Raw genomic sequence first — 27,286 nt, 5'->3', positions numbered from 1 at the left:
TCAGGACCTTCTTCACTGTGTTATCTCTGAGTCCAGCATCGGCAGCTCCTATTATCTCTAAATGCAAGAAGAATGTTCCTGATGACCAGTGAGTCCAGAACCAAGGGTTACAGATATGGGGTCAGCCATTTATGAATGAAATGAGGAGAAATGTCCTCACTCAGATAGTAACCAGCCTGTGGAAATTCCCTGCCACAGAAAGCAGATGAGGTTTACATGAAGGGGTTAGACATGAAAACAGAAAGTGCTGGAGAAACTCAACAGATCTGGCAGCATCAGTGGAGAGAGAAAGGAGAGTTAATGTTTTAGGCCTAGTGACCCTTCAGAATTGAACTCAAAACCATCAAGAGATAATAGGCTGCAGATGCTGGAGAATCTGAGATAACAAGGTATAGAGCTGGATGAACACAGCAGGCCAAGCAGCACATTACGAGGACAAAAGCTGACGTTTCCGTCCTAGACCCTTCATCAGAAAATTTTCTGAAGAAGGGTCTAGGCTCGAAACATCAGCTTTTGTGCTCCTAAGGTGCCGCATGGCCTCCTGTGTTCATCCAGCTCCATACATTGTTATCTCCAAACCGTCAAGTCTGTTTTCTTTTTACAGATGCTGCCAGATCTGCTGAGTTTCTCCAGCAATTTCTATTTTCATTTATTTCAGATTACCAGCAATCATAAGTCTTTTGTTTTCTTTTAGCAGTCAGATATGGTTCTTAGGACTAAAGGATAAAAGGGAAATAAAAACCAAAAGAACTACGGATGCTGTAAATCAGGAACAAAAACAAAATTGCTGGAGAGGCTCAGCAGGTCTGGCAGCATCTGTGAAGGAAAAAACAGAGTTAACATTTTGAGTCCAGTGACCTTCCTCAGAACTGTTGCTGGTCCCGAAACGTTAATTCTGTTTTTTCTTTCACAAATGCTGCCAGACCTGCTGAGGGATCAAAAGGTATGGGGAGAAAGCAGGAGCGAGGGAGCTAGATCACCAGCCTTGATCATGTTGAATGATGGAGCAGGTTTAAAGGGCTGAATGGCCTACTCCTGCTCCTATGTTGATACATCACCAGTGAGCTTTACAATTTGAAGTGTATGTGTGCTCATGTTGTTTGCTGCATTGTAACGCAGAATGACATGTACTGTGTTGTAGGATCCACTGCAGAGGAATGTTAAAGTACGTAGCAAATTGACACAAGACTTACAGTTCCGCAAAAAAAGATACTTGTGATCAAAGTTGTACCAGATCCGAAAGAGCCAAGCGCTTTCAGCCTTGGTGCTGCTTATCTGCTGTTCACCACCACTGCTCTGTGGAGACAAAAATAAACAGCTTCATTTAAGAATGGGTTACTTCAGAAACACTCTTGGACAAAGAGATGTTATCTTTGCGAGGAGGAATGGGAACAATGGATCAAATGACCGAGCAGTTTCACAATGAATAAGCTTTCTCATTAGTATGCAAATTGTAACATCCACTGTGTTCTCAGCTGTGGACATGGAGGAAATGAACCCTGCAGACAATCAGTAGATGCTACAAAAACAGACCATTATATGTCACACAGACAGCATCCTATTATCACTGGCACAAAGATAAAGGACGTTTGACACGAAAAGATTGCAGACTCTTGTCGCTGTGACTGTGAAAGGTGAGGGGACGTAGCCTGGGTTAAGGTGAATTCTCCCAGTGTCCCGAGATAACAAAGTGTGAAGCTGGACAAACACAGCAGGCCAAGCAGCATCTCAGGAGCACAAAAGCTGACGTTTCGGGCCTAGACCCTTCATCAGAGAGGGGTCTCTGAATGATTCAAATCAGATCCTTGACATGACTCATGGTGGAGTGTGGTGGTTGAGGCCAGTGCCAGGGTTAAGGGAACAGGTCCATGGGGTGAGAAGGAGGGAACCATTTTAGCCCCCAACATAGAAAACAGGAGCAGGAGCAGTCCATTCAGTCCTTTGAGCCTGCCCCACCATTCAATATGGTCAGGACTGATCATCCAGCTGTTCCTTCCCCCATACCCTTTGATCCCCTTAGCCCTAAGAACTATATCCAACACATTCAGTATTTTGGCCTCAACCTTAGTCTATCGCAGATATTTCTATAGACTCCCCATCTCTGGGTGAAGAAACCTCTCCCTATGTCGATTGTAAATGGCCTACTCCATATCTTTAGACTGTGAGCCCCTGGATTTGGACTCCCTGGTCATCAGGAACATCCTTCCTGGGTGTTCCCTGTCTAGTTCCCTCAGAATTTTATTGGTTTTTTAAGTTTTGCTGCAGGCAAAGGGAGGGCTAAAGTTTTCTTCCTATTTCTTCGACACACACAGAGGTCTGGGCCTTGTGTCTCCTCCAGGGAAGGCTCACCAGGATTCCCCTAAGGCCTGTCAAACAAATGGGTCGCTCCCACACTGAGGCTCCATGGAAATAACTGGAAAAGCAGCAAACCATCCAGCCACAACTTCTAAATTAGGATCTCGCTTTCCCACAGTGGCGACCTCTAACTCAACGGAGATGAGATAAGGGGAAGGCTGGGCCTTCAGATGCGTCAGTGGACTTGGCTCAATCTAATTCCTTTATTCTCAAGGGTCAAAGAGGACTGGACTCCGTCCCTCCATCTGGGTGGAATTTAATCCCCAAAGTGGCACTTTTGAGTTAAGGGATGGACAGAAGGATGCAAGGCAGGGACCACATCACCCTCCTGCCCCACCCAAATTTTTTAAAAATCTTTTATGAGATGTGGATACCACTGGCCAGGCCAATGTTTATTATCCATCTCTAATTACCAGAGGGCATTTGAGAGAGTAGGGCTCGTTGCTGTGAGTCTGGAGTCACATGTAGGCCAAGCCAGGTAATGAGATAGCCGCCCTTCTCTCAAGGACGTTGGTGAACCACATGGGGTTTCTTAACACCAATTGACAATGGTTAAAAATTAGTTACCAATGGTTCCAGATTATGTCCAGATTTTGCTGAATTCAACTTTCACCATTGGTTGTGGTGGGATTTGCTCCCCAGGATGTCAGCCTGGGTTGTGGATTGTGAGAGTAGCAGCATCAGCTTTGTCTTTCTTTGTCCAGTGTGGGAAGGTTAATGGATGGCCTTCCTGCCCAGGCATTGACTGATGCCCTTAAGTGGGCAATTACCCTCAGTTGAATAGCTGCCAATGGGGTAACTAGGCCAGGAGCAGGAGCTCTCTAGCCTAGTAAGGGAGTGCACATTAAAACTACAACCTCACTGCTGATCCAATGAGACAATTCAGCTAAAATTAAAGGGAGCTTTAGTTTTCTGTCAAAGCTACTGGTCCAGGTAGGTTAGTATGTTAACTACAGTGTACATTTCATTGGCACATGAGGGCAATATGACACTCACTGCACTTGGGATTGCCTTAGAAAACTAAATGCATTGTGTTACTTGGCTAGATTTTCTGAGCACATGACTTAGGACATTGTCTGAGGAGGCATGTCTTCTGCATCACTAAACCGTGACTTCTAGGAGTCTGACTCAAACCAGACATGGTTGATTGACTCTGTTCAGACCAGGGACTATAAACGAAACCAGAAAGCATTCCCTTGTCTGACATTAGGAAGCTGTACCATCATGGATCATGTCATTGCATCAGTTATAATGGTAATTCCTCCAAATTGTAGACCAATTGTACATCAGTCAGAGCGTGAATCCATCAGAAGTGGATTCTATCTTTTCGAGGACTGCAATTTCTTCCCAGGAAAAGGTCAACTTTGGGATCAATGAAAACTGGTTGAGCAACAAGCAGGAGTAATCCACCTTGTAGTGTAAGCGCTTCACTTTGCAGTAACCTCGTTCTTCTGTGTGCCCAGAAAGTCAGGCAATATGAAGAAGGGAAAATTGAATCGACCTTTGAGCGAATGAACAGCTGCAGGGTTATTCGTTTCTGGGCATGTTCAGATGGCACTGCACAGTCTTTGTAGATCCTGTGCTTTCTAACAGTGTTGCATCTCAGTTATTATCTCGAGAAAGAAAAGCAAAACATACGATGGTTGATGTGTAGGAAATTGCAAGCACTGACGACTGAATTTCCTGTTCAAGCTGTGACCCTCTTGACAGGCTGATTTCTGAGTTGCAAAATCAGATGCATACGAGCCTGGATACTCGGTGCGGTCTCCCTGCTGGATGTCCATTCAGAAGGAGCCTCTGGGAGCACTATCCGTTCACAGGCAGACAAGGTGGGAAATCTCCCTTTTTTTCCCACCTCCCCAACTAAACTATTTGTTGCTTGCATTGGCTTTCAACACCCCATTGCCAAAGCCCGTTCACTTTCTCTTCGAGAAAATCCAACATGCTTGCACTATTAATTTATTCCAAATGACTGGAAGCCCCCAGTGTATAGAATCATATTGCCCAGAAGAGGTCCTTTTCTTTATTCATTCATAGAACAAGGGCACTGCCGGCTGGGCAAACATTTATTGCCCATCCCTCATTGCCCAGCAGGGCAGTTAAGTGTCATCCACATTGGCTGGGGGCCAGGTGTACACATGTAGGCCAGACTAGGTAAGAATGGCAGTTTCCTTCCCTAAAGGATATGAGTGAGATTTTCCCGACATTTGGCCATGGATTCATGGTCATCATTAGACTCTTAATTCCAGATTTTCATTGAATTCAAATTCCAGCATCTTAGGAGCACATAAGCTGACGTTTCGGGCCTAGTCCCTTTGTCAGAAATTTGTTATCTCAGATTCTCCAGCATCTGCAGTTCCCATTATCACTCCACCATTTGCCATGACAGGATTTATACCCGAGTCCCCGGAATGTTACCTGGGTCGTTGGATTAACAGTCAAGCGATAATACCACTAGGCCATCGCCTCCCCTTATGCCCTTCAGCCATTGAGCCTTTACCGCTAAATCCACACTAGTCCAGCACTAGGCCCATAACTTTAAATGTGGTGACATTTCAAATGCTCATCCAAATACTTTCCCAGGCAAAGATAATGAAACGTGAGGCTGGATGAACACAGCAGGCCCAACAGCATCTCAGGAGCACAAAAGCTGACGTTTCGGGCCTAGACCCTTCATCAGAGATGACTTTCCCAGGCAGCCCCTTCCAGACCCCACTACTTATTTGAACGTTTGGCAGGTAACTATTTGGCAGAATGGTTTCTCATATACACATTTTACTTCTCTGGAGAAATTTCATGCTACAGTTGGCATGTTGGAGCTCACCACACCCAGGTCCTATCCCCCATCATCAAAGCACTTTCTCAAAGAGAACAACTATACTTTGCTAAAATCACATTTCTCATCGGAAGCCGTGAAAGCATTTTGTACATGTACTGACATGATTACATGTTTAAAAATCATTGCCTTCGCTCTGGTGCTAACTTATTGCACACAATCAGTTTTAAACAACAAATGATTTCAGAATCTCTGCAGACATATTGCAGAGAGGGAAGAGGCAGGAGGATGTAGGCTTTGTTTTAACATCACACATCAGTCTGATAAATAGCTAACTGTGGATGTCAAGAGACAGATTCGTGAGAAAATTTGGCAGCCATCAGTTTTAATAGGATTCAAGACCACAGCAATCTAAGTGGCACTATGTATGATTCAGATAGATTATTGTTGTAAGCAATAAACCTCAGCCTCTTGGGTTGTTAAAAATTTACAAACATGGAACATATCCATAACTCAATACATTTGCAGTGTTGCTGCTTTTATGGGGTTGTGTGTTGTGTGAGTGCCTGACCTTTGATTTAAATTAACAGTTGCCTTTGCAGACTTTGCAGTGCTTGGAAAGTTTGGCAGCGACTCGGAGGCAGGAATGCCTATTCGGGCCTTTTATAGAACCTTTCATTACCCAGGAAAAGAAGGAGTGCTCCCTGATGTCTCAAATAAGCCTTCGGCCTCACCAGTGCTGGTCACATATGAATAAGGGTAGGTCATTCAGCCCCTCGTTTCTGTTCCACTATCCACTGAGATCATGGCTGATCTGTGGCCTAATTCCCTAAGCCTGCCTTTGGCACATATCCCATTGCTTAACCATGTACCCTACTTCTCAAATATGCAACCAGTGGAAGTAGTTTAACTTTATCAAACTTTGACTTTTTCCATTAGTATCTTGAAGACTCCAATTAGGTGAACCCTTGACCTGCTAAATTCTAGAGAAAACAAGCCTAATTTGTACAGGCTGCCCTCAAGTCTTAACCCTGGAAGTCCAGGTAGTGTTCTTGCAAATGCACGTTTGTACTCCCTCCCAGGCCCATCCAGCCTTCTGACAGTGTGGTGCCCAGATCTGTTCACAGTGCTACAAGCGGTGTTCAACCAATGCAGAATAAGTTTGGAATCCTTGTACACTGATTACCACAGCTGTCTCCTCTCCCTGCTCTGGTTGGCAACCTCCCATCAACCTTTGCTCCCTTTGTGCATGCTGTCCCCATGGCCTCCTGTCGCTGGCTTTCTGTAGATTTGTCCAGCTGGCTGGATAGGAGATGGAAGCATCTTAGTGAAGTCCAGCCATTAAATGCAGCAGGACCTTGATACCCCTGGCTTTGCTAAGAGTTACTTGGCACCACCAAGCTCCCCTGAGCAGTGCCACAATTATTGAGGCTTTACAACTGGGCTACAACATCAGTGTCAATGTTAAAACAGCAGTGGGCAACACAAAGATGCAATGGACCTTCTCTTGGGACTGTCTGATTTTCTAGTTGGATTGCGCAAATATAATAAACCAAGGAAAGTGAGGCAGGTCGCAGTGACTGTTGGTAAATGGACCCACAAGCTGTAGAGATAGAGCAGATAGATTTTCATATTTGTTTTCATTCTGGCTCATCAATGTTTCGACATGAGCTGTGATCTTGGATCAGAGAAGGTGGTCACCAGACTCGAATAGCGAACTGTTTCTCTCTCTCTCTCTTTCTTTCTCTCTCTCTGGCCTGCTGGGTTTCTCCAGCAGTTTCTCTTCTTTGTTTTATCTTTCGGTGATCTTACACTGTCTACCAATATTGTAAAAATGTTTGGTACAGTTCTGTAATCAACCTCAGCCTTTGGATTCCTGGGACGGCAGGTCTAACATATGAGGAGAGACTGAGTTTGTCAGGCTCTTACTCACTGGAGTTCAGAAGAATGATGGGGTTCTCAAAGAAACCCTCAGAATTCTAACAGGATTAGACAGGGTAAACACAGGAAGGATGTTCCCAGTGCCTGATGAGTCCAGAACGAGGGGTTCACGGTCTAAGGATACAGGTTTGGAAAATTTAGGACTGAGATGTGGAGAAATTTCTTCACCCAGACAGTGGGGAGCCTGTAGAATTCACTACCACAGAGGAAGGTCGGGGCCAAAACATATTGTATTTTCAAGAAGGAGGCAGATATATGTCTAAAGGGATAGAGGAATCATGGGACGAGGATGGGATTCGGGTATTGAGCTCAATGATCAGCCATTGAATGGGGGAGCAGACTCAAGGGATCGAAAGGCCTACTTCTGCTCCTATTTCTATGTTTCACTTCCAGGTCAGGAGATTCTCCCGCTCTGCTAACCTGTCCTGGGAGAAAGTTGGATTTTCCTGTTAGGATTTGGGGAGTAGGGGGGGAGCTAGGATTTCTGGGAATTGTGTTGTGAAACACTGGAAGCAGTGTGGAAGTTGTCCCCTGTGGGGGTCTCGCGAGGTGAGCTGCCTTTGGTCAGGTTTTTAATTTTAAACTGCAAGAAATCAAAACAAGCCCTCATCTCTCACACTCTCACACTCCCTGTGCCAAAACGATGCCAGCCCATTCTGTCTCCCAGGCCACCATGGTCATTTGTTGGAATTCCCTTCATCCAAAGGCAATGTATGCAGAATCTTTAAATATTTTAAAGTAAAGGTAGATAGACTCTTGATGACCAAGGTGATGAGAGATTCATCTGGGGAGGACCAACAAGGCAACGGAATACAAGATGAATAGTAGGACCCTGGGAAGCACCCAGGTTCAGAGCGACCTTGTCCCTTGAGGTATCAGGGCAAGAGGACAAAGTGTTAGGAAGGCACATGTGATAATTGCCTTTATTAGCTAAGGCATGGAGTTTCAGAGGAAGCAGGTTACGCTGGAGCCATTGGTTAGGCCACAGCTGGAATACTGAATGCATTTCTGGAATCCACAGTATAGTAGGGAGAATCCAAGATAACAAAGTGTGAAGCTGGATGAACACAGCAGGCCAAGCAGCATCTTAGGAGCACAAAAGCTGACGTTTCAGGTCTAGACCCTTCATCAGAGAGGGGGATGGGGAGAGGGTTTTGTCCCTGAGGTTGGTCCGGAGGGAGGAGGGTAACTTCTTCAGGTCAGGCATCCCTGGAAGAGGCTTCGCAGGTTAAAATTGTGATCAGAGATAATGGGAACTGCAGATGCTGGAGAAACCAAGATAACAAAGTGTGAAGCTGGATGAACACAGCAGGCCATGTGGCTGCACTAGAGATGGTGCAGAGGAGATCTGCCAGAATGTTGCGTTGGATGAAGAGAGATTGGCCAGGCTGGAGGTGTTTCCCTCAAAGCACAGGTCACTGAGGTGGGGGAACTTGATTAAGACATATAAAATTATAGGGGCATTTACAGGTAGATAGGAAGGAACTTGGTAGAGGGATCAATGACCAAGAGGCGTACATTTAAGGGAAGGGGCAAAACGTTTAGAGGAGTTTTCACTCAGAGGGTGCTGGGAATCTGGAACTCACTGCCTGTAAGGGGGTTAGAGGCAGAGCCGTTAAAATATAGAGAAAGTATTTAAATGTGTACTTGATGACATGACATACACGGCTATGGGCCGCATGCTAGAAAACAGGATTAGAACAGTTAGATAGTCAGTTTTGACTGGCACGTATTGTAGATCTCTCTGACTGAAAACAGAGTATCTCAACAGCATCTGCAGAAAGAGAAAGTGTAAATGTTTTGAGTCCAATATGAAGGCTGTCAGCACTATTGCTATGACACAAGAGCCATTAAATGCAGCCCTTGTATTTAGAAAGGGAGAGAGACAACCACAGCTAATGGCAAGGTAAAAGTGTGAAGGTTAGAGATCAAAATTGCTATACAGCAAAAAGCAAAGGTGTGTTAATAGTTGTAGTGAAAGAAAAAAGCATTGGTCCAGGAGAGATGTCGATAAAAGAAGAAAAGGTCAGCTTTGATTGAAAGCAAAAACATGGAAACAAGGCAAAAGTGTTTGACGGACAAAATATCAAAATGGAGGAGAGAGTTCATGATTGGAAGTTGCTGAATTCAAAGTTGAGTCCAAAAAGCTGTGGGGTGCCTAGTCAAAAATTGAGGTGCTGTTCTCCGTCTTGTACTGGGCTTCACAGGAATACTGCAGAAGGACAGGACAGAGACGTACGTGTGAGAGCAATGTGCTGTAATGAATTGGCTAGGAATGTAGGTCAGGGACAGAATGTGGACTGCAAAGCACTCACTCTGCCTGCATTTAGTCTCCACTGTAGGAAAGATGCCACAGGGTACAGTGGACTAGAATGAAGTAAATTACTGCTTCACCAGAAACAAATGTTTGGGGCTTTGAACAGTAGGGAGGGAGGAATTAAAAGGGCAATTGTGACTGTATTGTGACTGTGTGAAAAGGTGCTGTAGGAAGGGAATGAAATACTGTTTAATATGATAGAGGAATGGGCCAGCGTGTCATGAAGGAGAACGTTAACAGGACAAAGTAAGTGAAGATGTGACCGTTCTTCAGAAGTGGACCCAAAACATTAATTCTGTTTCTCTCTCCACAGATGCTGCTGGGCTTGCTGCTTTACTCCAGCAGCTTTTGTTTCTTTTTCAGATCTCCAGCTTCTGCAGTTTCTCTGTCTTTTTTCTGTTGGAAGGAAAAGTGTGTGTTTGGCGGCGGTAACCTGCTGCAGATGGTGGAAATAGTCTGAAAGACGGGGAGGCATGATGGCTCAGCGGATAGTGCTGCTGCCTCACAGCGCCAGGGACCCGGGTTCGAGTTCACCCTCTGTGGGGAGTTTTCACCTTCTCCCCGTGTCTGCGTGGGCTTCCTCTGGGTGCTCCGGTTTCAACAGACAATAGACAATAGGTGCAGCAGTAGGCCATTCAGCCCTTCGAGCCAGCACCACCATTCATTATGATCATGGCTGATCATCCACAATCAGTATCCTGTTCCTGCCTTATCCCCATAACCCTTGATTCCACTATCTTTAAGAGCTCTATCTATCTCTTTCTTGAAACTGTCCAGAGACTTGGCCTCCACTGCCTTCTGGGGCAGAGCATTCCATCTATACACCACTCTCTGGGTGAAGAAGTTTCTCCTCAACTCTGTTCTAAATGGCCTACCCCTTATTTTTAAACTGTGTCCTCTGGTTCCGGGCTCCCCCATCAGCGGAAACATGCTTCCTGTCTCCACGGTGTCCAATCCCTTAATCTTATACGTCTCAATCAGATCCACTCTCATCCTCCTAAACTCAAGTGTATACAAGCACAGTTGCTCCAACCTTTCAACATATGATAGTCCCGCCATTCCAGGCTCCAATTTCCTCGCACAGTCCAATGATGTGTAGGTGAGGTAGATCAGCCAGGGGAAATGGGTTACAGGGTAGGGTGGGAGTGGGTGAGACGCTGTTTGTAAGGTTGGTGAGACTTGATGGGCTGAATGGCCTGCTTCCACACTGTAGGGATTCTATGGTGGAGAACGAGCCTTTGAATGTAGAGACTAGTGAGATGGGAAGGCGAGGATGTGGTTCTGGGAGGGAGGAGAAGGGAATGAGGGCAATAGGTCAGACAATGGGCAGTTAAGGGTCTTGTGAACCTTAGTGTGGGGGGGCATTGTGGGTGGCAAGGGGTGTTGAGGGGTGTGGGGAGGTGATGGTGAAGAATCCTCACTTGAGAAAAAAGTAAAACGTGAATCCCATTGGGCGTCTTCGTGGCCTATAGTTCATCAATTTTTTACGTTGGAGAAATAAATTTATTGGCAATAATTTTGAAACAATTGTGTAAGATAAAAAAAGCACGAACCACTGCAAAAAGGTCACTTTTATGTCTGTTTCCTCAGGTCTGGTACCATTTTCTTTAGTGCTCCAATTATTTAATGTCCTGATGGAAGATTGAACATAATTTCACAAAACTTTACACATTAAAAGTGATCCATTACCTACAAGTGTAACAAGTTAGCCACCTGAAAATGTTAATTCCAATTTGACCAACTAAGTTGCAATCTGAATTGTCTAGTCTCAGAAGTACAGAACCATTGTTTTCCCTGAAGCCTTTTATTCTTTCTCTCTGTATCTTAAAGTCCACTAACTTCAAATGTGCTCTGAACAAAATGAATGCCAGCTTCTTTGTTTAGGATTAATCAGCACACTGCTAATCACCTTGCGGAAATCTTTTCTGCACACTGTTCATCAGGGCAAAAGTACATTTCTTCCTGCCTGTGGCTCATGAATATTTCTCCTGTTTTCACACAGTTCTGTACTAATGGCCCTTTTTAAATAAAATCTCTGCAACTGGAAGAGTTTAACAAGCTATTCATAGAATTACAGGGCACCAAAGCAAAAGTTGAAAGTTCCTTATTGCACATTTTTGGCCTTGCATTGACTGTTGTTAGCTCTGTGTTTCTCTGTGGCTCTTACCTGGTATTATTGCCCAGTTACAGGGAAAACAAGATGCCTGGCAGCTACTTGGCATGTTGCAGGATCAAAGGAGAACTTGGGCAAACTTAGCCAGCAGTCCTAATGACCCTTTTTTTCTTTAATTTCAGGTCAATAATGTTTCCAGATCTCCTTTAATCAAAGTAAAATCAAGTTCTTACTTTTAACAATCACCACCTCTTCCACACATTCTCAGGGTCAGAATCGTATTATTGGTAGAAATACGTTATGGCAAACACGAAACAGGATACAGAATATATTTTACATCTATTCACGGTATTTGGACGTCTCTGGCTGGTCCAGCGTTTATTGCCCATCCCTAAATGCCTGGAAAAGGTGGTGATGAGTTGCAGGTTTGGACTTGGGATGCAAAGGTACCTCTCAATTCTTGAGGGTAAGTTAGAGCTAGGGAAGAAGTTCCAGGATTTTGACACTGAAGGAATGGCAATATATTTCGAAGTCAGGGTGGTGAGTGGCTTGGGAAGGAACTTGCAGGGGGTGGTGTTCCCATGTGTCTGCTGCCCTTGTCCTTCTAGATGGAAGTGGTGATGGGTTTGGAAGGTGCTGTCTGAAGAGCCGGGGTGAATTTCTGCAGTGCATCTTGAGGATTATACACACTGCTGTTACTGTGTGTCAGTGGTGAAAGGAGTGAATATTGAAACCAGTGGACATGGTGCCAATCAAGTGGAGGCTGCTTCGTCCTGGATAGTGTTAAGCTTCCTGAGTTTTGTTGGAGCTGCCCCCATCTACACAATAGGAGCATTCCATCACACTCCTGACTTGTGCCTTGTATGTGGTGGACAGGCTCTGGGGAGTCAGGAGGTGAGTGACTTGCTTCGGACCTGCTCTTGTAACCATTTCATTCAATATGGCCGACCCAGTTCGGTATTTGGTCAATGGTAACCCCAGGTAGTTTAGTGATGGTAATTCTGTTATATTTCAAGAGGCAATGGTTAGATTCTCTCTTCTTGGAGATGGTCATTGCCTGATAATTCTGTTCTGCGACTACTACCTGCTAATTATTAACTCGAGACTAGAAATTGTCCAGGCCATGCTGCGTACAGGCACAGATTGTTTCGGAATCTGAGGAGTCCTGAATGGAGCTAAATTATGCCGGACATCCCTACTATCACCTTACAATGGAGGGAAGGTTAGTTATGAAACTGTGGTTGGGCTGAGGACTTGACCCTGAGGAACTGTTGCAGTAATGTCCTGGAGATGTGCTGATTCACCTTCCACAACCACAATTATCTTCTTATATGCCAGGTATGAGTCCAACTAGTAGAGAGGCTGTAGCTCACTCAGAGACAGTGAGAACTGCCGATGCTGGAGTCTGAGATAGCACAGTGTGGAGCTGGAGGAACACAGCAGGCCAGGCAGCATCAGAGGAGCAGGAAAGCTGATGTTTCAGGTTGGGGCCCTTCTTCATAAATGGAAAGGTTGTCCCCCCGCCACCCTGTGATCCCAGTTTTGCTAGGGCTCCTTGGTGCCACTCTTGGTCAAAGAAAGCCTTGCCTTACCTGTGGAATTCAGCTCCTTTGTCCACGTTTAGACCAAGATTGGATCAAAATCAGAAGCTCACTGAGTAGGTTATTGCTGAGCATGTGCTGTTTGACAGCACTGTTGGTAACACCTTCCATCACTTTCCTGATGAACAAGACTAGACTGATGGGGCGGTAATTGGCCGGGTTGGATTTGTCCTGCTTTTCATTTACAGGATACAGCTGCGCAATTTTCTACATTTTCAGACAGATGACAGTGTTGTGACTATAGAGGAATGTTTGGCTAGGGAAGCGACAAGTTCCTGGGAATAAGTCTTCAATACAGAAGCCAGAATGTTGTCAAGGGCCTTGGCATTGCAAAATCCAGTGTTTTCAACTGTTTCTTGATTCACATGAGAGTGAATCAACCTAGAGTTATAGAGATGTACAACATGGAAACAGACCATTTGGACCAACAGATCCATGTTGACCAGATTTCCGAAATAAATCTAGTCCCATTTGTCAGCATTTGGCCCATATCCCTCTAAACCTTTGCTATTCACTATTCAATCCTGATGCCTTTTAAATGTTGTAATTGTACCAGCCTCCACCACTTCCTCTGGCAGCTCATTCCATACACGCATCACCCTCTGCATGCAAAAGTTGCCCCTTAGGTGCATTTTCAATCTTTCTTCTCTCACCTTAAACCTTTGACCTCTAGTTCTGGACTCTCTCACCCTGGGGGAAAGACCTCGTCTCTTTACCCTATTATCCCTCATGATTTTATAAACATCTATAGAGTCACCCCGCAGCCTCCGATGCCCCAGGGAAAATAACCCTATCTATTCAGCCTCTCCCTGTGGTTCAAACTCTCCAACCCTGGCAACATCCTTGTAAATCTCTTCTGAACATTTTCAAGTTTCACGTCATCCTTCCTACAGCAGGGAGAACAGAATTGCATACAGTTTTCCAACAGTGACAAAATAGGCTTCAGTACGCCAACGAGACATTCTTCAGAGCCTAACGAAATAGTCAATAGACATCACAAAGTTAGAAAAATGCAAATATCAGAATTTCTTTAATGAGGTTCCACATTTGAATGATTATTAAATGATTAAGTAATAAGATAGTTAGAATGACAATTGACTTCGAGGAAAGAAATGTATAAGAAAGATAAATTGAAGAATTTTAATATGGTATTGAGGGGATCCCAAATTGCTGTAGGGATACTGGGTTAGGTTCTTCTCAGTCTTACTGTTTGATGGATTACTTGGAAGCAATTAAATTTTGTTTGACGTTACTGAATTCAGTGTTGAGAAAAGGACCAGTGATTAAACCAAACAAAAATGGACAACAACGAAAGGTGCGTGACATAGAAGAACCAAAGGATGACACACGGACAGGCAGCTGGGTAAAATTCGAGGCTGTGCACCGTACAAATAATGTTCAAAATAGAAGGGTGATAAGTCTCTAAAGTAAGATGAAAACAAAAGGGATTTGAGTCTGACTATTCATTACCACGCAAGGATCTAATCAATCGTAATCAAGCAACAGTGAGCACTTTAACAGAGATAATGGGAACTGCAGATGCTGGAGAATCCAAGATAACAAAGTGTGAGACTGGATGAGCACAGCAGGCCAAGCAGCATCTCAGGAGCACAAAAGCTGACGTTTCGGGCCTAGACCCTTCATCAGAGAGCCCGAAACGTCAGCTTTTGTGCTCCTGAGATGCTGCTGGGCCTGCTGTGTTCATCCAGCCTCACATTTTATTATCTTGCACTTTAACAGTGCTTGACAATAAACAAGAACTAAAATCAGGAGTAGGCTATTCAGCCCCTTGAACTTGCGCTGCCATTTGATATGATCAGGGCTGATCTCATCTCAGTCCAAACTTCACTTTCCTGCCGGCTGCCCATAGCCCTTCAACCAATTACTAATTAAAGACCTGTCTCTCTCCTCCTTAAATTTATTGAGTATTCCGGAATCCACTGTACTCTGGAGGAGAGAATTCCATAGATATACGGCCATTTGAGAGGAGTAACTCTTCCTCATCTCTGTTTTAAATCTGCCACCATTATCTTAAAACTATGACTGCTCACAGTAGATTTTTCCACATGGAGAAACATCCTCTCTACGTCTACTTTAGCATCTTTTGCACCTCAGTTACATCTCCCCCCATTCTTCTAGGCAGTATCGGCAATCTCCCTTCATAAGGTAAGCCTGCCATCTCAGGAATTAATTGAGTGAACCCAATCGCAAACGAAAAATGGGTGCAAGAGTGTCCATTTTGGGAAGACAGTCAGGATTCACTCCAAGAAGATCCCAACTTATGATGAAAAGATGGTATTCCTTCACAAACATTACATTGTCTTAAGTACACCCAAAGTACAGAATTTAGTGGATCATACAATGTTATTCTTGGTGAGTTTAGTACCTTCATGGTAAAAATGTCAATGCCAGTAAATGGAACACTCATCTATTTTTGGCAGTCAATTTCAACGTATAACATTTAATCCGTAATGCAATCAACAAACATGTGGAATTAGACCCCCATCTACAATCCCATGCAGAACAGATCCGGAAATGAGACAAACCAACATAGCAGACCAGGTCATATAAATACCAAGCAGAGTAGAACAACATCACTTCCATTGGAGGCCCACTGATGATGTTACCCAGCATGGTGGCGAAGAAGAATCCAGACCTGAAACGTCAGCTTTCCCGCTCCTCTGACGCTGCCTGACCTGCTGTGTTCATCCAGCTCCACATCTTGTTATCTTACGATGACAAAATGTCTGAACGATAACCAGCCAGCTCGGCAAACAAGCCAACAACCTCATCCACAACCCGAGCTACAAATCTTTGCAGGAACCATAAGCCACTTGCAATGCACATAGCCGTGGAAACAGATATTGTGCAGTGTTTCTCGCTTGCAATTTCTCAACTTGTTCAGCAGGTTGCCAACACGGATACATTGATTGTGCTTTGGCACCAGAGGGCAGAAGCTGTGGGATCAGGGAAACGGAGAGGAGGAACACTAGGGGCAAGTTCTCGTTTCATTCAACTCCAAGACGCCCAAGGAAGAGCTTCCTAGGCCAAATGTGAGCTGAACGGGGCTGTTTAAACACTCTCACAGCAAAAAGAAACACAGTTTTTAACATAAACATTTAAAAAATTGCCAAATAAAAGAAGATGAAAAAATCCTCAGAAATTGGGAAGAGTTACAAAAAAGCAAAATAACTGAAGCATGTCATTACAATAAGGAAAGCAATAAGTCAGCAATGTAAGAAAGCTAGGTATAATTGCATATTCAAACTTTGGTGGATTATTCCTCTCAAGAAATCAGAACAAAAATGAATAGCATATCAGCTATGATCAAACAGTGTAGAGGATTTGCTGGGCCGAATGGCCTGATTTTGCTCCTTAATAACTTCTGGTCACATTCACCTTGGACCTGCACAACTGCTATTCTGACATCAATAACAAAACAAATAAAATACATCACAACTAACAGTGAAGGTCATCTCCAATTACCTAAAGGGTAGAAGGGGTGGTAGTTGGTTGAGTATTTGTGGTCAAATTAAACCATCTGCTTCTGCCTGGGTCATCATTCAGATCATATGGGAGACCTGTTGTTGACGCAATTCTTGTATATATCATTTGCAATTACTTAATCTGCAAGGCTTTTCATTCTGTCCTCCTCCCATGACTTCTATTATACTTGGAGTCAGGAGGTCTGGAGCAATGTGGAAGTGAAGTTCTATGGTTGGATTGGTCAACAAGTAGAGCAGACATACAGTCCATGTTGTGAATAGTCAACGTCAGCATTGATCACTGTGAGTGCTGTGATTCTCCCTCATTTACAATCTGCTCTAATGTCCTGCTGCTGGTACTGATCCACATAACATTTATGGCCAAAGTGTTATCTTATTGCAAAAATAGTTCCTTAAATATACAGCATCTAATTTTTCCTTCACCCCACATATGAACAGAATCAAAACTTGGCGCTTCAGAAAATGAGTAACACAAAGCTGTCCCTGTGTAAAACTAGCCCAGGAATAGAAGTTCAAAATAAAAACCGAAAGAACTGCAGATGCAGTAAGTCAGAAACCCATACAGGCATGGGGAGAATGTGCAAATTCCAGACAGCCTGAGGGTGGAATCGAACCTGGGTCACGGGTGCAGTGAGGCAGCAGGTCTAACCGCTGAGCCACCATTCTGTCTGACAGCCCAGTTTACTGAGGAAATTACAGATCAAGCTGATAGTGGAACTGAGCTGCAATTTATATAGACTTTGAGAACACTTTTGGCAAAATCTCATTCAAAAGGTTTGTTACTAAAGTAAGTATCATGCAAATCTGGGGTGCAACAGAGGTCTGGATAAAGTGGTTACAAAAGTGGGCAACAGAAAGTGATCGTGAGAAGCATTGCTACAGGTGATGGGGATGTTCTGGGGATATTAAAACCTTGGAGGAGACAGATTTGGGGTTTAGGTGGGATCAATACTAGGAAAAATACAAGTGTGTCACGAAGCCAATTCGAACTCACTGACTTCTGTGTTTAAGTGGAATTGGCTTGTTCAAAGCTGTCTGTTAGCAGAATAAAAGCAGAAATTGCTGGAAAAGCTCAGCAGGTCTGGCAGCACCCGTAAAGAAAAAAAATCAGAGTTAACATTTCGGGTCACTGATTTTTCCTTCAAAGATGCTGCCAGACCTGCTCAGCTTTTCCAGCAACTTCTGTTTCTGTTCCTAATTTACAGCACCTGCAGTTCTTCCAGTTTTCACGCTGAATCGCCCATCCACAGGCTTCCAGACGTGGTGGCCAACGAAAACAAGGGAAGAACCAAATAGTAATTCACAGTGTGATCCAAGCTCATGGAAATGCCGCACGAAAATACACAGTCCTTACAACTCCTCCCTCAGCCATGCTGGGACAGTGCTTGCTCAGAGCACTTTTGCTGAGAGTTTGTTTTCCATGTTTTGGAGATTTTGCTGAAACACATCAGACTGGGTGGAACCTGCGTCAGATGTGATGACCACCGTCACAGAAGTGTTGAGGGCCAGCTGGTGCTGGATGGCAGAGTGGAGAGTGGCAGAGGGATGGTCAGGCCGAGCTCCGTCAACTGGCCAGTCTGGTGTTGCTGAGCCAAACGCCAACCCCACGCCCCCCACCCAACTCGTTGCCGAGGAGCCTGGATCTGTACCTAAACTGCTGGAACCTGCAAGACCACAGACTGGGGTGGGGGGTGGTGGTGGTGCTGGAGGGTGGTTTTAAGAAGGCTGGCTGATTTGTCCAGCTGGAGCAGCCACACTGGATGGAATAGCCCCTGTCTGTGCAGTGACATGAGCAGGAGAAACAAGGCATGACGAACAGTAGAACTCTGAGCTAGCACCATTCACACCTGGTGTGAATGTACCCTGGCCCCTTTAGATAGCAGGATAAAGTGGTCAGAAGGTATTTGTGATATTCACCTTTACTAGTCAAGACCCAGAGCTTAACAGCAGGGAGGTGATGCTGGAGCTGCATAAAACACTGGTGAGGCCACGGCTGGAGTACTGTGTGCAGTTCTGGAATCCACATTGTATACAGGAGGGATGTGATAGCATTGGAGAGGGTGCAGAGGAGACTCACCAAGACATTACCTGGACTGGAGAGTTCCAGATATGACCAGAGATTGCACAGACTGGGGCTGTTTTCCTCAGAGCAGAGAGGATTGAGAGGGGACATAATTGAGATGTATATAATTATGAGGACGATAGAAAGGTTAGACAAGAAGAGACTATTCCTCTTCTGAGGTCACTGCAGCTTGTGTGATGCAGGTAGGACCCACAAAGTTGTCAGGTTGGGAATTCTAGGATTTGAACGACCTTGAGGGAAATGGGATGTATTTCCAAGACAGGATGACTTATTGTTTCACTTTTTATTCACTTGTTAGACATGGACATTGCTGACTGGGCGAGCATTTATTGCCTGTCCCTAGTTGCCCCCTTGAGAAGGAGGGGGTGAGGTGCCTACTTGAAGTGCTGCAATTTATGTGTTGTGGGTTGGCCCACAATGCCATGAGAGAGGGAATTCTAGGGATTTTGACCCAGTGACAGTGAAGGAATGGTGATATACTTCCCAGTCAGGGTGAGTGGCTAGGAGGGGCTGGTGTTCCCATGTATCTGCAGCTCCTGTCCTCCGAGATGGAAGTGGTCGTGGGTTTGGAAGTTGCTGCCTGAGGATCTTTGGTGAATTTCTGCAGTGCATCTTGTAGATAGTACACACTGCTGCTACTGTGCATCGGTGGTGGATGGAGTGAATGCTTGTGGGTGTGGTGCCAATCAAGCGGCTGCTTTGTCCTGGATGGAGTCAAGCTTCTTGAGTGTTGTTGGGGCTGCACCCATCCAGGCAAGTGGGGAGTGTTCCATCACACTCCTGACTTGTGCCTTGTAGATGGTGGGACAGGTTTTTGGGAGTCAAGAGGTGAGTTACTCACTGCAGTATTTCCAGCCTCTGGCCTATTGTTGTAGCCACTGTATTTATATGGCTAGTCCAGTTCAGTTTCTGGTAAATAGTATGTGGATAGCGAGGTAAATTTAATGACAGTAATGCCATTTAATTCCAAATGCAGTGATCCAGCTCTCAGTTCTTGGAGAAGGTCATTGCCTGGCACTTCTGTGGTGTGAATGTAATACTTGCTCCATTTGGACACAAACTGTTTCAGTACCTGAGATTTCACAAATAGTGCTGAACCCCAGCCTGAGTGTTCCTATGAGTGGAGGCAGACATAATGAAAACCACATGTTTCTTAGAAGGGGGTCATCCTACAAAGGCTTAGCTTTGTGCGAATTGGAATCAGTTGACCAGGGAGATCAGTGCTGAGGGCCAGTCCGTTGGCAAATCTGCTACCCAATGACCAGCTCAAACATGTTTTTTTGTTTTTTGCAATGTGTTTTGACGTGGCACCATCTCAAATGCCTATACAGTACATCCACGGGTTCCCCTTTATCCACAGCTCATATTACTTGCTCAATGATTTCCATGAGATTAGTTAAACTCATTACCCTTTCACAAACCCATTTTGACTCTGCCTGATCACCTTGAACTTATCCAAGCACCCTGGTACAATTTCTTTAACAGTAGCTTCTGACATTTTCCCTTGGACAGATATTAAGCTAACTGGCCCATTGCATCCTGCTTTCTGTCTTCCTCCCATTTTGAAGAAAGGATTTGCATTTACTATTTTCCAATCTGAAGGGACCTTCCCTGAATCTGGTAACTTACGAAAAATTTAAAATAATGCATCAATGATCTCACGAGCTACTTCTTTTAAAATCCGCGGTTGAAATCCATTAGAAGCCAGGAGCTCGCAAGTCTGCGGGTCTAACAGCTTACAATCTGCCACTGCTCTGATAATTGTGATTTTGTTGAATTCCTCCCATCCTTCCATTTCCAGATTTATTGTTGCTTCTCAGGTGTATCTTCTGTGCTGTAAGATAATAGTTCAATTCACCTGCCATCTCCTCGTTTTCCTATATCAGTTTTCCAGTCTCACTTGCCATAGTCCAATGTTCACTTTAACAACTCAATATTTTGACTTTTCAAAATATTGTTAGAAGCTCTTACTATCAGTTTCTATTTTTCTGGGTAGCTTTCTCTTATAGTCTCTCTCTCCTCATTCATGTTTTTGTCACTTGTTTGTATCTTTTAGATGGGTAGGTTAGCCCTCCTTAGGATCAGCATGCCCCATGGGACTGCTGCATGGGCTAAAAGCAGCAACAGTTCAGACTTTACTGGTGCAATAGGGGATACCTGCATAGGCATATCATAGGTGTCACTTTGGACACTGTTGGAAATGTGCTCAGTACAAACTGTTGACTCTTTGGCTTGTGTAAAGTCATCTCCAGCATTGTATGGATTGAAAAACAAAGTTGCTGGAAAAGCTCAGCAGGTCTGGCAGCATCTGTGAAGAAGAAAATAGTGTTAACGTTTCAGGTCTGGTGACCCTTCCTCAGAACAGTAAGGGTCACCATACCTTAAATGTTAACTCTGTTTTCTCCTTCACAGATGCTGCCAGACCTGCTGAGCTTTTCCAGCAACTTTGTTTTTGTTCCTGATTTACAGCATCCGCAGTTCTTTTAGTTTTTATATTGTACGGATCTAAATTTGACTAGCACCCACACTGTGGTAGAGCTGTACAGCACGGAAACTGATGACTCTTGGGTCCACCTTGTCCATGCAACCAGCTATCTTAAATAAATCTTGTCCCATTTGCCAGCATTTGGCCCATATGCCTCTAAACCCTTCCTATTCATGTGCCCATCCAGATGCCTTTTAAATGTTGTAATTGTACCAGCCTCCACCACTTCCTCTGGCAGCTCATTCCATACACAGATCACCCTCTATATGAGAAAGATGTCCCTCAGGTCCCTTTTAAATCTTTCCCCTCTCACCTTCCGATTTGGACTGCCCTACCCTGGGGAAAAGACCTTGGCTATTCACCTTATCAATGTCCCTCATGATTTTATCAATTTCTGTAACAGCATCTTTCCTATAGCAGGGAGACCAGAAGAGAGCGCAGTATCTGAAAAGTGGCCTAACCAATGTCTTGTACAGCCACAACATGACCTCCCAACTCCTATACTCAATGCACCAACCAATAAAGACAAGCGTACCAAATGTTTCCTTCACTGTCCTGTCTAGTGTGACTCCACTTTCAAATAATTGTCATTGGTCACATCTTATTAATTGCTTCAGAAATGACAGTGGAAGTCACTTGTCAACCAAGAAAACACGGCAAATAGTTAGGAAACTGCCATGGATTATTGAGGACTTGGGAAAACAAATAATTCTGACTGACTGTCAGGAGAAGTGAACAATAAAGAAGCATTGCGTATTGTGACTGCTTGAACGACATTTTATTTATAGCGGGTCTTTTTTCTGTACTTACCACGAAAACACTTTCCTGGTTAAGTTCATCATCTGGGTTTACGCCCACCCTGTCAGGCAAAGGAAATGAAGAGAATCAGTGAATGGGATTACTTGATGATCTATAGATTTCTATGTCAACCTGCCTGTACCTTCATTCTTGTTAATTCTGAACCCAGTTATTGAACCTTTCAAATTCTAGTTTGAACTTGATCTCGATTTACTGACAGAACATTAAATTCAAATGTAATTTTTCCTCTTGTCTTTCTCTCTTTTAATTGGGGGGATCAAGTTGTCATGAAAATATCAGGCTCTAACTTTGGGAATACTGAAGCCTTGAATGAACAGCCAATACTATGCTCCATACATGTTTATTTTAAACCTGCTATGTGCTGCGATACTCTCTCTTCCACCTGCATTAAGAAATTAGCAACATGGCTACAACATTCTTTATACACTGATTTATATAACAACACTGCTACTGCAGCATCTACTTTCTCGTGCAATGTTCTAAATGCACAAAGGTGAAAAAAACAGACATAACTCTCAGGAATCTCTATGCTCCCCCATTTCTGGCCTGCTGAACATTCTTGGTTTTAATTCATAAGGTGAGACGGTGATGTACTGGTATATTCTATTAATACAGAGACTCAGGTAATGCTCTGGGGACCCGTGTTCGAAACCTGCTAATAACTGAATTTGAATTCAATTTAAAAACACAGGAATTAAGAGTCTAATGATGACCATGAAAACATTGTTGTTTGTCAATTAAAATAAAACCTACCTCCTTCACTAACGTCTTTGTGGGAAGGAAGGCTACCTCACTGCCTGGTCTGATCTACATATGACTCCAGATCTACACCAACATGATTGGCTCTTAACTGCCCTCTGAGTAATTACAGGTGAGCAATAAATGCTGGCCTGGCCAGTGATGCCCACATCCTGTGAATGAATGAATGAATAAATAATTGCTACCTTCAAGTGACAAAACTCTGAAATTCATACCCTCAGCCTCTCCAATCCATTGCCTCTCTTTCTTCCTTTAAGACATTTCTTAAAGCCTACTCTTTGATTCAGGGTTTAGTGATTTGGCCAGCTAATAACTCCTTAAAATGGCTCATTATCAAATCTGTGTTTGATAGCACTGCTAAAAAAACAGTTTGGGATAATTTCCTACATTTAAGACACTGTATAAATGTAGATATAACAAGGTGCAGAGCTGGATGAACACAGCAGGCCAAGCAGCATCCGAGGAGCAGGGAAGCTGACGTTTCGGGTCTGGACTCTTCTTCAGAAAAAGGGTCCAGGCCTGAAACGTCAGCTTTTGTGCTCCTCTCTGATGCTGCTTGGCCTGCTGTGCTCATCCAGCTCTACACCTTGGTATCTCAGATTCTCCAGCATCGGCAGATACTACTGTCGCTGTATAAAAGCAGGTTGTTTTCGCTGAACTACAGTACACGGACAGTCCTGGCCCTTTGCTGCCAATGGTACATGAAAATCAGTTGTACAAAATGAATCATTTGTGTAGTAAAGCAACAATATTAAATTGTCCATTTCAAGTGGATACATCTCCATTTGTATTATCATGGGATTCTTTACAGCTTTATATCTTCAGAGAGACGGCAGATGTCCCTAGTTTGGATTGCAGGCCTCTCCTGCAGTGATGCAATATTACTTAATAGCATCAGGACATCCAGCAAGGAATTTGCCAAATTAATGTCAGTAAAATTGTGAGCTCTCTCTTAATCCTGGGTATAACTGACAGGAACATCTGCCAGCTGCATATGCACAGTTAAATATGGAAATCCCAACTTTGCCATCAGTGACACCCTGCTTCACCACAGACTGTGGTTTTGCAAACCGAGGTGACAAAATCAGCAAAAAATCAATGTTGTGATGTGAACATAAACTACTTCCTCACAATTATTGCACTGCAGAATTAATGGAAATGAGAGTCTTGTTCAATCGGGAGTAACTGAGATTTTCACAGTGCAGTATTATAATTATGAATAAATAATCTCTCCAAAAAAATTAATTTTACTTGTTTAATTTACCACTAATTTCTCAGAAGCAAATTACAATGTTACAGGTTTCTGAAAAAGAACAAAATACAAAGGAATTCAATTTCTAATATGTTTTGTGTGCTTTTACATTTTTAACAATTTCATATGCATGACTTCAGACTTATTTTTTTCTTGTAAATCGATTGCATTTAATGTAAATTAGTTTTCCTGATTTTTCTTTTAGTTCTTGCTTTGCTGTCTGTGAGAATTCCTTAATCTGATGAGATGAAAATTCCTATGTTCTGAGACAGCACAGTTCCCTTGTAGAAGGTTGTAGCATTCCAACCAATTTCAACTCCCAAAATCTCCATTAATGAGTCAATTAAAGGCCTTAAAAGCAACTGATGTAACCAGCAAATGGTGGAAGTCTTTACTCCTGAAAAAGAGCATCAGTTCAGATTTTTTTTGGTACTTGCCCTATTCATGCTTTAAGTTCCATGACAGGATTTGCACAAAATCAATGGCTAAATGTTTGCATGTGAGTGCTGAGGGTATTCAGTGTGTGTGCCAGCTTCAGGTTACTCAACATTATCCCTACCTTTGAGCTGTCAAAGGTGGTGAACTTTCAACTTTAGTGATGACAAAAATTGGCAGCATTACATCAGTCACTCATCATACACTCTGCCCCACATTTCCAAACTCATTGATCAGCAATGAGTCGATGTGCTGTTTATTTCTTCAATGCCCCAAATTGAGGCTGGCACTGCTTCAGTCTAGCATAGGTCTTTCGCCCATTGGCCAGAGCCTTGAACCGATAAAAGATATCAGCTTGCCTCAGCATCAGCACTGTCAACTTGGAGATAAAACATAAGAGCCAGGAGCAGGAGTGGCCGTCCGGCCCCTCGAGCCTGCTCCACCATTCAGTAAGATCATGGCTGATCTTTTCATGGGCTCAGTGCCATTTTCCCGCCTGTTCATCATAACCCTTAATTCCTTTACTGTTCAAAAATCTCTCTTTACCTTAAAAAACATTCAACAAGGTAGCCTCAATTGCTTCACTGGGTAGGGAACACCACAAATTCACAAGCCTTTGTGTGAAGAAGCTCCTCCTTAACATAGCCCTAAATCCCCCTTATTTCAAGGCTATGCCCCCTCATTCCAGTTTCACCCACCAGTGGAACCAACCTCGCTGTTTCTACCCTATCTATTCCCTTTGTAATTTTATATGTTTCTATAAGATCAGGTTGTGGAGGCACTCGAAAGACCCAAGTGCAGAATCTACATTGGCTGCCCAATGTTGGAGGTACCATATTCTGGAAGTTTAGCTGAGGGCCTTATCTTCTTTCTCAGGCAGATATAAATGGTTCCATGGTAGCTTTTCAAATTGCAGTGAGAAAATATGCACTGGTGTCCTGTTCAACACTTATCCCTTAACCACAACCACAAAAAGAGATTATCTGGTTGTTATCTATTGCTGTTTGTGCGATCTTGCTGTGCACAAAATAGCCTATTGTGTTTTCTGAGTTAAAGCAGGGAGAACATCTCAAGAAAATTGGTTGTAAAACATTTAGGGTCATTTTAAGGTTCTGAAAAAAGTTTGATCAATTCCGCTCCTTTGTAAGTAGTCAGGGTTTAGATTTTAAAGACCCTTAAAATGGAAACTGTGCACATTTGAAGAGTTTTTGTATTTGCAAAGACAATTTCTCTTGTGCTGCTGTTGAATGTTTTGAGATATTTCTTTTAAACATCCTAAATGACAAACCCGAACTAGTCTGTAAGTTACTTTAAAAGATGCCAGCATTTTTCTCTGACAAGACACATTTGCAAGCTGCTGAGGAATTTAATTAAGAACCACTATAGTTACAGATTGAAAAGCTGCTGACATGGTAAGCACAGGAATGAGATGAAAAGATGCTATCAGCATTTCTACTGGTGTTTTACACTCCATTCTGCATCAGCAACTGAGCAAGAGTAACAAGCAAATGCTCAAGCTACACTTGCTCCCCCTGCATGTGTTTTCCTTTCCATGTGTATACATGGTATATCAGGTAACATGCTACTTCAGCCTCCTTGTTTAAACAATGAATAATTCTACAAGTGTTCCTCACATTGAAATGTTTCAGGGAGCAAAGATTGAGCTTGTGTGGGAGGAAAAGGAGACATTGAAAGTACTGTCGAGGTAAACAGTCTTGAGAAGGAATAAGGAGAATGCTTTATAGGGTGTTTGTACGTCTCCTTTTTTTGTGAAACAAACTTTGGGCCAACATCCTTGATTATTGCTTCATTCAGAACTTACTTCTCTCTTCTAGATCATTCCCAACCTACAACGGGCTAGCTCATCTTCATACACATCGCAGCGATTATTTTTAATCAGCCTGTTCAGTGATGTTATTACACACCTCTGGTGCTGGTTGCGCCTACTTGGCTCAGAGGAAGGGACATAACCAGCACACCACAAAACCCTCATACATTATATCGTCTAATTTGAACCTATTTTTCTAACCTTTGTTCTGAGATGTTATTACACTGCTCTGGGGCAGATGGGACTTGAACCCAGGTCTCCTGGGTCAAAGGTAGGGGCACTATCACTGCACCACAACAGCTCCTTATACAGCTTAGTGTAATTAATGAATCAATCCCTAACTACCTTTAGCTGCTTTGTATTTCTTATCCACCAATTGAATTAGATACAAACACAAGGGCATTGAGAAAGGGCACCTGGGGGCAAATAATACCTGATTGGAGAACGTGTTGAAGTCAAAACGGTAATTTAGTTTTCATTTGCAAGATGAAGAGAGACACAGTTGGTAGGATTGGACTCTGGGCTGATTTAATGCTACATTGAGGTTGTAAAGGACATTGATGAGGCCTCTTCTGGTGAACCATGTGCAGTTCTATTATGGGAAGGATATAATGTGGAGAGGGTTCAGAAGAGATTTACCAGGATGTTGCTGGCACTGAAGGGTTGGAGATGATTTAATGTCTCAGCCACCGATAGGAGATTTGACCAGAGCCTCATATTGTGCCTTTTATGAAAGGCCCACTAGGTTTAAAAGCTGCTCGACTGGGCTCCTCACCCAACCCATGTGTGAGATTCCCATTCTGGTCAATGGATGATAGCTGCTGTACTGAAGGGCAGTACCAGTGAGGAAGTGGGCTGATGCTGGAACAAGCCCCTGCAGTGGTATTACTGCTGGGGCAAGGCAGAGGTGAGTGATGGCTGAAGGGGCATCGTGGAGGAAAGGAATTGAAGAGGAACATTGAAAATCCTGGAATTCCCTCCCTCAGGGAACCTACAACCATGGAACGCAGCAGTAC

The 27,286-nt window shown here is 43.6% G+C and overlaps 1 protein-coding gene across 2 annotated transcripts in view; it reads right to left on the bottom strand.

Annotated features, from left to right (window-relative positions):
• The window catches only part of LOC125457988 (sodium/hydrogen exchanger 9-like), a 453,786-nt gene that overhangs the window by 68,379 nt on the left and 358,121 nt on the right, over window positions 1–27,286 (bottom strand). Inside the window, exons 13-14 of one of the 2 annotated variants that reach the window (XM_059651223.1) lie at window positions 21,988–22,036; window positions 1,214–1,296 (exon numbers count right to left, since the gene is read on the bottom strand). In XM_059651223.1, the coding sequence (XP_059507206.1) occupies window positions 1,214–1,296; window positions 21,988–22,036 (132 nt within the window). Of the gene's footprint in view, window positions 1–1,193; window positions 1,297–21,987; window positions 22,037–27,286 lie in introns of both variants that reach the window. The other variant, XM_059651224.1, reaches the window with a different exon arrangement.

The sequence above is a fragment of the Stegostoma tigrinum genome, chromosome 14 (genome assembly GCF_030684315.1).
Source record: "Stegostoma tigrinum isolate sSteTig4 chromosome 14, sSteTig4.hap1, whole genome shotgun sequence".
In the NCBI taxonomy this organism is placed as follows: Eukaryota; Metazoa; Chordata; class Chondrichthyes; order Orectolobiformes; family Stegostomatidae; genus Stegostoma; species Stegostoma tigrinum.
This window is presented reverse-complemented; position numbering and strand designations above follow the sequence as displayed.